Below are 9,178 nucleotides of genomic sequence, written 5' to 3' on the forward strand. Positions count from 1 at the left end.
GCACAGCGACCCTGTACAGGGTTTCCAAGGCTGTAAATCCTTACGGGAGCAGAAAGCCTCATCTTTCTCCCGCGGAACCGCTGGTAGTTTCGAACTGCTGACCTTGTGGCTTGTAGCCCAATTCGTAACCACTATGCTACCAGAGTTCTGTAGTTCTAATAGGACTACACCCCGTTTTTGAGTTCCACCTACTTGTTCAGCATTTTCTTCCATGTATACCTGTGCCTTGCTCCAGCTCGTTTTTTGAAACTGAAGAACAAGTAGTTTAGGAAAATGGAACTTTTGTTTTTTATCTTGAGCTGGATATTTTATGATTCATCTTTTTGAAAAATTTCTATCCAAGCCTGTTTCCTGCAAGATAAATTCTCTTATCTAGAATTGAATGAGTCTTACTCTCTTGTCACCTCCACCAGAAAGCTGCCACTTATGTAGTCAGAATCTTTCTTGGGATGCAAGGACCACTGGATTGTTTCCCTGGCTCAGCCTGATGAACTATTGACTCTACTTACCCACTGGATTGTGGGCTGCTTAAGGACAAGCTACCTTATTCTTTCTCTGTCCCCATTACCGGTATGTAGTTGACACTCAAAATAAGTTTGGAAGCAGACACTTTGGCTAAATTGCTGTTTATTAGAAATTCTCACTGAAGACATACCCACCCACAATGTGATCTCTCTGTTTTGTAGCTGCCCCAGTGAACTTTCTCACTACCCATGCCAGGATAGATGGTATTACCTCAGGTCCAACAAGAGAGGTACTCTCTATGATTACATGGGCTCCTAATGTAGTGTGTCATCTGTCTTTTATGGTAAAATACCACTTGTTTACCACCCTAGAGTTAAATATATAGACAGACATCTCCTAGACCCAAAGAACATACTTCCCTTTACTGAGAGACATGGGGTAGACAAGGAAGGAGCTAACAAACTACAGCTTGGTGGTTATCTTAGGTTATAATTTCAGTTCTCATGATTGGAACCTTCTAGATGTTTGCCATCCTTTCCTCTAGGACTGATATTTCTGAAGATGTCACTGCAAATTATTACTTGGCAAGTGTATGGTTCACTCATCATAAGGTCTCAGCCAAGTTCTCTGAATACCTCCCATTCCCACCTTCTACTGTTTTTTAATCCAAGGAGAGTCTATGTCTTGCTTAGATTTGGGGATTAAGGTTGTGAGGCCCTTCATGTGAATGACAAAGCTGGTAAATCTACCTTCTCCTACTGATGTATTAAATCCAAGCTTTTTCTACATAGGGGGAAGAACTCTGTCTGGTGTTGTACATTTTCACTTTGGGATGTCAGGCATGGTTGTGAAGTGGGTCTGTATAATGGGTTAGAGGACAATCTTAGGCATGTCTGTCCAAGGCAGGGAAGGCCACCCTGTCTGGATCTTAGGACAGAAATCACACTTTGTTTTCTTTCCTGGAGGAACTGTGCTATATCTTCTCTGATTGGGGAGTTGGAGGCACTGTGTGACTCTGGTCTACTCCAAAACAGTGAGTCGCGGACTCAGGAGGGACACCAATGGGTAGCTAAGCTCTCAGCTGTACAGAGCAACAGGAAGAATAGTTACAGCTGAAGGGAGATCTGGGAGTTAATGCCAGACTGTTTTCAAGTCTCTTTCAACTTTGACCTTCCATTGTCCTTTATGCTTGGCTTCCTTTTAAAGTATGTTTCCTTATTAAGGTGTTCTCCCTGTCCTTTCCAGTCATCAAAATCTGCATTAAAATCTATAAGGGAGTCCAGAAAGCTGACATGTGGGTTTCTCATCACCGTGTCACAGACGATGGCACACAAACACATGGCATTGGCTTCCGAGTCTAGATCTATAAATATATTTATTATAATATAACAAGAACTTAACAATAAACATATACTATGTACAATACCATTACAGAGAACCCTGTTTTATATCATTCACAGAAATAGCCAGTTTTGCTCCAGTGTGATAGATGAGGAGAGAAACGGAACTTCATTGTCATCTGTGTTGAGTCCAGCTGACCACTAACACCTCCTTTGGAGGCAGACGCACACCAATGCTAACATTAGCCCTGCCCCAGGCAGTTAGAAATTTGTGCTCCAGTCCTTGGGTTCACACTTGCACCCTGTTTGACATAAATACTTTTAAATGACATACAATGTATGTAGTTTTGTGCTTATTACTTTTTAAAATAATAAATAATATTAAAAACTGCATAACGAAGCTCGGTATATCCTGTCCAAGTGGGAGCCACACTTTGTAGTGCTAGAAGTTGATGGCCCGACATTAGAATTGGGATTTTTGTGTCATCAGATAGTGAAAGATGGAAAGCGTGTCCTGTCCTTTTCTCTCTGTAAATAAATCTCATCGTGAAATGATGATGGCCAGTTGACTTCTCAGATCTAAAAATGGTCAATGTGTATTTGGTACCAACTTCAACTCAACAGCGCAGTGGCAGCATTCTTCCTGCCCTGAAATGGAAACTGATGACCATGTGAGGTTTGAGGGTCTGAGGATTAGTAGGAAGGCCTTTCTCTTTTGAGCCACAGTGTGCCCTCCCTCCTGGCTTCCCCTTTCTCAGGCTAATCTACTACAAGAAGAGTGATTCTGCCCATGCACATCAGGACTTGGTTGTGATGGCTCGTCTAAGAAGGTTGTCCCCATCCTGAGTACCCTTGTGGCAGGTGCTTTAATATATAGCTATAAATATCAAAAATAGTCTCCTGTGCTTTGCAGACATTTATTCTCCCACCCCCCACCTCCCGCTTCCCTTCTCACCTGGCCTGGGTCCTCAGCTTTGCCTCACGGAGGGAGCTGCATGGATGTCATGAGCCAGAATGGGTTTCCTTCTGGAACAAAATCTTCTACTGTTGACAATGCCTCCATGAGGCACAGCTCTGATGGGGCTGTCTGGGACTTAACTTTTTCTAAAAATAAAACGGGGACATTTGCCCCCTCCCCAGGAGAGATCCTCTATTCTGCACATAGAAAACTGAGGGCCAATGGCCCACTCTGGCACTCCCTAGCTTTGGGAATTTCCACATCATTGTCCCTCTAGTGGCTCCCTCTGTCTCTCTGTACTTAAAAATAGCCTTTTGTTTATCAAGAAAATGCCTTGGAAATCTAAATAATTCATATTGGGTAAGAGAAAGCTAGCACAACCCCCTTGTCCTTCCCCAGCAAAAACATGGTAGAAAAACATGTGAAGGTCAGATAGCGCTCCCCTGCTGTCCCACCATTGCCTCCACAGTAGCGGCTCCGATCACACCCTGGTTCTGCCCAGGACAGCTGGGCTTCTCCTGGGCTCCAGTGGAGACCAGCAGCCTCCGAGGCCTCCGGCCCCACAGTCTTGTCCACTGTTTTCTCTCAGCTACTGAAAGTGTGGATTGGTTAAAAACCAAAGTAGGAATCAAAGTGGTAAGGGCACTTTGATTTGATTCCAAGAGAGCCTGATGCCGAGTGTTGTCATTGGATAACTGATCTATGATTGTTGAGGGATCAAACTTGCTCTGCAAGAAGGAAAAAAACAGCTTCTCTCTCCCAGTTGAAAAATATGTGAAACTCTATTGCACCGGGCAGAGTGAGCGCCTCCATTCAGAGCAAGTGCCTCGGCGGGAGCAGGCAAGACCCGACTTGGTATGTCCATGGTTCCTGCTGCTCGTTTCACCCAAAGGGCAAGGGTGATCTTCTACATTCAATGTAGAGCATATTCAAAATGGTTAGTGCAGTGATTCCTTGATTGTGTTTTGTTGGCCTCTTCTTGGGGTTGCTGAAAACGTATCCCTGTGTGTAGCATTGGCCTCACTAGACTTGACCACAGTCTTCTTGTGGGGCTATCTGTGGATGTCAGCCGCTTTGAATATACTTCTTTATCACCACACAGCCGTGTCTGAATACAGGACAGGGCATGTGGGGTAAAAGGGTCCATGTGTTGGTGGCGGGCTCATAGGCTTCCATGTTGCCCAGGGCGGGCCCCTCACTGCTAACAATGCCTCCTGTTGCATAAATCTTGCCATCAAGCACCACAGCACTGTCAGGGACAAAGCAGGAAGACAGTTAGGCATTTCACTTGTAACTTAGCCTTGAAGCTTGACTCTCAATGCTGTGACTTGTAGCTGGCCATCTTTACTGTTTAGCAAAGGTGGCATGTGACCTTGTTGCTCTGCTTAGCCCTCTGACCTGAGCTGATAGAAGGAAAATGCCTTCCCCCAGGGCCTATAAGGGAAGCCTGTTCTCCTTCTCTCCAAGCTGCTGGAGACCACTAGGAAGTGGACAGCTTCTCTGGACCGGTTCTTGGCTCAGTTCACTGAGTCTTTATTGATTCTCTTTCTTGCGTTGTGCTTCCAGAGCTTCCTGACAGCTCAGATCAAGTTGGGAACACACTGGAGACTGGAGGGAAGTAGGGAAATAAGGAGCTGACCCATAACTGAACATCAACCATTTGATCAGGAATGTGCCTCTACCATGGTGATTAGTCAGACCTTCCTGTGATGTGACCTGCTGCTTCCCTGCGCATGATCACTGGGTTGCCAATGATACCCTGGGCCCCTTCCTGTGTGACACTCACTGTCTGGTCAGTTCTTCCAGTCATGAGAGCTCAGGGGTGCTCCTTTATGCACTTATTCCCATAATGCATTTCAGCTGCCCCTTCCCACTGACCTCCAGATCCGTATTCCTAGCCCTGACGTCTCTTTCATTTCAGCTAATGAACATTTCACCCTTGGTTAGTCCTGAAATTCAACATGTAGCTTTTTAAGGTTCTATCCATTTCTGAAATTGAACCTCAAGCAAAATGTCAATGAGGCCTTTTTAAGGATTCCTAGTGTGGTGCTGGAGTCCTGGTGTGGCGCTGTGGGTTAATGTGATAGACTGCAAAGCCATTTGAACTGCAAGGTCGGCAGTTCAAGCTCACCAGCTGCTCCTTGGAAACCCTACACAGGGTCACTATGGGTCAGAATCAACTCAATGGCACTTAACAACAAGTGTGGTGCTGTGGGTTAATGTGCTGGACTGCAAAGTCGGTTTGAACCACAAGGTCGGTGGTTCAAGCTCCTTGGAAACACTATACAGGGTCGCTATGAGTGAGAACTGACTTGATGACACTTAACAACAATAACAACAACTAGGTGTGCCACTGTAGGATCAGCACTGGCATAAGAACCCCATGGTCGGCAGTTCAAACCCACCAGCTGCTCCTCAGAAACCCTATACAGGCTCTGATTCTGTATGAATCGGAAGCAACTTGACAGCACTTAACGACACACCTTCTTAAAGTTGGTTTTGATTCACGACAACCCAACTTGTCTCAGAGAAGAACTGTACAGTGTAGACCATAAAGGTGCCAACCCTCTCTTAGGCCTCCATGCCAGCCAGGCTGCTCCTATTTCTCTCTATGTGACATATCTTTTCCCTGCTTCTCCTGCAATACTCAATTTGAATCTCTCTTCTGGCATTGAGTCTTTCCCCATCACTTTTCGTCTCAGATGAGGCATGGGAGTACTCCTCACAGGTGGTGCTCCCCTGTGATCCTGATCAGTGGACCTCTACACAGAGAGTGTGTAACATGAAGCAAGGGTAGTGGATTGCAGAGTCTTCATGTGAACAGGAAGCCCACTGGTCCTGCCCTGTTTTTATAGTCAGGAGGACATCCTCACAGACAGTAAGCTATTTGTCCAAGGTCACATGAGAACTTAGCAAACAGATGATATTTTTTCTAGGTATAAAATAAGGCTCTCTGGTAGCGGAGTGGTTACGAGTCAGTTTGCTAACCTCAAGGTCAATAGTTCAAAACTACCAGCTGTTCTTTGGGAATAAAAAAATGAGGCTTTCTGCTCCTGTAAATATTTATAGCCTCAAAAACACCCTATACAAGGTCACTATGAGCTGGAACCAATTCCATGGCACATAACCACCACCACCACCAGGTATAAAATACCAAAAACCAAATTCATTGCCATTCAGTCAATTCTGACTCGTAGGGTTTCCAAGTCTGTAAATTTTTACAGGAGCAGGCAGCTTCATCTTTCTCCTGAAGAGCAGCTGGTGGTTTTGAACTGCCAACCTTTTGGTTAGCAGCCCAATGCTTACCCTACAGTACCACCAGTGGGCTCTCTAGAAGTGCTTAATGCTGCTCACACATGCAGGAGTCCATGGTCCATTCAGCCACAGACACAAGATGTCTCAGGAAGGATATGCTGTGGAAATGCTGAGAGTGGATTTCTTGGACCCCTTTATTCCATGTTCCTCTCAGTCCAGGAAGGAATACGGCTAGAGGAGCAGGGATGGATCTGCTGAGGGCAGTGATTTTTTCTGGAACATGGAGCCAAGCAGAATGGGAATCAAACCATATCCTGACCTCTCTTCCTGCAGAAACTAGTATGTGTGTGTGTTTCCCTAGTTAGCTTCTGGAGAACTTAGGACATCTGTACCTTGTGCCAGTCACTGGGTCCAGCTTCTGACGGCCTTGGAATCATGCGTGTGATCAGAAACCACCTGTCTTATGCAGGGTATCTCCCAGCTCTGGACTACTGCCTCCATCCATCTGTTCAGGAGCAACTTTCCTGGAGGTGCACTGACCTCACAGGACCACCCTCACCTCTTATCGGGAGAAGGCCGGGATTTCACTCCTGGCTTTAAGATGGGTCAGCTGGAGCCACCAGGTTGGGCTTCTGGGTCATGGGCAGCCCTTGGGAGCTTCATAGTCTACTCTAACGTTCATCACCTGGGGTTGAGGGGACACCAAGTTGCCCTCTTGCAGGCTGGGAACTAGGGCAGGATGTGGAGCTCTGGTCATCTACCTACCAGTGGCAAGTCATTGTGATCATAAGTCTTCTGATGTTTCTACCTCCCCACCCTCCTTTTTCCCTCCCCCAGTTGAATCCTGCAGCCTCCTCACCTGCAGAACTGGCGTGAGTGATTCATGTTTGGACCCGCCTTAATGTTTCCTTTTTCAGGGTCGTAGATAGTCGTAGCTCTGGCATATGCCCCACCCAGGATAAAAACGAAGCCGTTGAGGGTGACGGCGGGAGCATACTTGTTGTCTGTGAGGAGAGCAGGAGCAGGCAGGTCACAGCATCTCTGCTCTGCCTTCCCTCCCACCCTTTCCCTCCAGGGGACCTTCAAGTAGTCACTGACTGGTCTGAGGACAAGACCTGGGATGCACAGACTTAGCTTGCCCTTTCTCCAGGTCCTGGGGTCTACAGGCTTGGGTTTGCACCCCTCACCCCCCAGACCTAGGTCTGCAGAAGTGATGGGCTTCTGCGCTCAGGATATTGATACCAACTAAAGCAGTGACATGGGATGTGACACTGGCCCTGGGCTGAGGAGACAGCGGGTTCTCACCAATCATTGGGGACTCAATGAAGCTCCACGTGTTGGTCTGTGGAACGTAGGACTGAAGGACACCTGCGGCCCGGCCTGCCTCGTTCACTCCACCAAACACGTAGATCTTACCACCACACACGGTAGCTGCTGCAGAATGCACAGCCTTCGGCAGAGGGGCCACTGCCTCCCACTGGTTGGTGATGGTGTCGTACCTGGAGAGAGAAGAGGCAAAAGGCCTTAGGTCAAAGATGGGCCACAGGCAAGAATAGCAATACTGGGGGAGCACCCACCACGATGTGTTTTCTGCCCTTGGCATCTCTGGCATGGCCTGAGACCACTGAGGCCACTTGAGATGAACCACTCAAGGGCTCCTATAATCTGGCCCAAACTAGCCTCTCCACCTTCCTCCAGAGCCCCAGTGGGACTCTGCTGCCCGTTACAACCTCTATGTAAGCTCCTGTCTCCATGCGCTTGGCACACTGTGCTCCTTGTCTACTGGACCTCTTAAATCCTCCCAGCTCTGCTTAATCTAACCTTTTCATTCAGCAATCCTGCAGTGCACCACTCCTGTGTACCCAGGCTCTATGGGGTTCATTAAACATCATTCCCGACCTCAGGAGCCTATGATCTAGTTGGGGTGAGCCACATAAACCATAAATAACAATTAGTGCACAGGATTATGAGTATATGGTGGTGAGAAACCCAAGTTGCCCAAGGAAGAGGGCACCCAGCCTGCTTTCATGGTTAGATCAGGCTTCCTGGAGGAGCTGATGCTTGGGCTGGGCCTGAAAGTATGAATAAGCTACAAATGACGGAATGGGGCCATCACTCTACTCATCTGTTTGTTGTACTGTGGTGGCTCATGTGCTGCTGTGATGACGAAAGCTATGCCACTAATATTTCTAATACTAGCAGGGTCACTCAGGGTAAATAGGTTTCAACTGAGCTTCCAGATTAAGACAGATTGGGTGGAGCTGTAGCATAAGCTCTGGACCGCAAGGTCGGTTTGAATTGTAAGATCAGTGGTTCAAACCCACCAGCTGCTCCATGGAAACCCTATATATAGTTGCTGTGAGTCGGAACCGACCTGAATGCACTTAGCAACAACAACAACAGGAAGAAAGGCCTGGAAATCTACTTAAAATTTGCCAGTATGTACCACAACCAGAAGTTTGTCCAATATAGTATTGGAAGATGAGCTCCCTAAGGTAGAAGGCACTCAAAACACACTGTGGCCACAACACTGGACTGAGAGATATCAATGGTTGAGAAGATGGTGCAGGACTGGGCTTTGGTCTTCTGTGCAGGAGGTGACCATAGATGGAAGCTGGCTCAGTGGCAACTAACAATAGGTAAATGGGGAGCAGGCAGGGGGCACAGGAAAAGAATTGTAGGTGAAGGGAGAAGTGTGGGCAAAGGTGGCAGTTTGGGGAAATTAAAAAATTGTTCAGAATGACTGGAGGTAGGGAAGAATTTGGGAGGGCCAAGCTAATGGATTTGGACTTTATCTAGGGGGCAGTGGGGAAATCCTGAAAGTCTTAAACAAGGCACAGAGAATGCAGTAGAGTACAAGGCTGGCAGCAGGGAGATTGGTGAGCACTGTTACAGGAAAAGCTGGCTGAGAATGACAGGGAGGACAGGAATCTGAGGATGTGGGAACAGGACAGGTGACTTGATAGGGCTGATCATCAGTTTAATGTCGGAGTTCAGAGGGAGATTATAGCTAAGATGACTCAAGGCAAATTGGGAAATGAAGTGGAAGGGTCCTGCTGGTGGGACAGGGAATCAAAGTACAGGTTGAAGGAATTTGAGGAAGAAGGGCTTCAGTTTTACTCATAAAACACAAAAATAATATATATTATTATATTTGTTA

General features: G+C 46.9%; 1 protein-coding gene across 1 annotated transcript in view; it reads right to left on the minus strand.

The window, feature by feature from the left end:
* Positions 1–1,821: 1,821 nt before the first annotated feature.
* Positions 1,822–9,178, minus strand: part of LOC102839032 (kelch-like protein 29-like) — a 229,371-nt gene continuing 222,014 nt past the window's right edge. Inside the window, exons 10-12 of the mRNA XM_006835247.1 lie at positions 7,324–7,517; positions 6,878–7,022; positions 1,822–4,012 (exon numbers count right to left, since the gene is read on the minus strand). Of these exons, the coding sequence (XP_006835310.1) occupies positions 3,829–4,012; positions 6,878–7,022; positions 7,324–7,517 (523 nt within the window). The 3' untranslated portion in view covers positions 1,822–3,828. The remainder of the gene's footprint in view (positions 4,013–6,877; positions 7,023–7,323; positions 7,518–9,178) is intronic.

Source organism: Chrysochloris asiatica, unplaced genomic scaffold (assembly GCF_000296735.1).
Source record: "Chrysochloris asiatica unplaced genomic scaffold, ChrAsi1.0 scaffold00016, whole genome shotgun sequence".
Taxonomy (NCBI): domain Eukaryota; kingdom Metazoa; phylum Chordata; class Mammalia; order Afrosoricida; family Chrysochloridae; genus Chrysochloris; species Chrysochloris asiatica.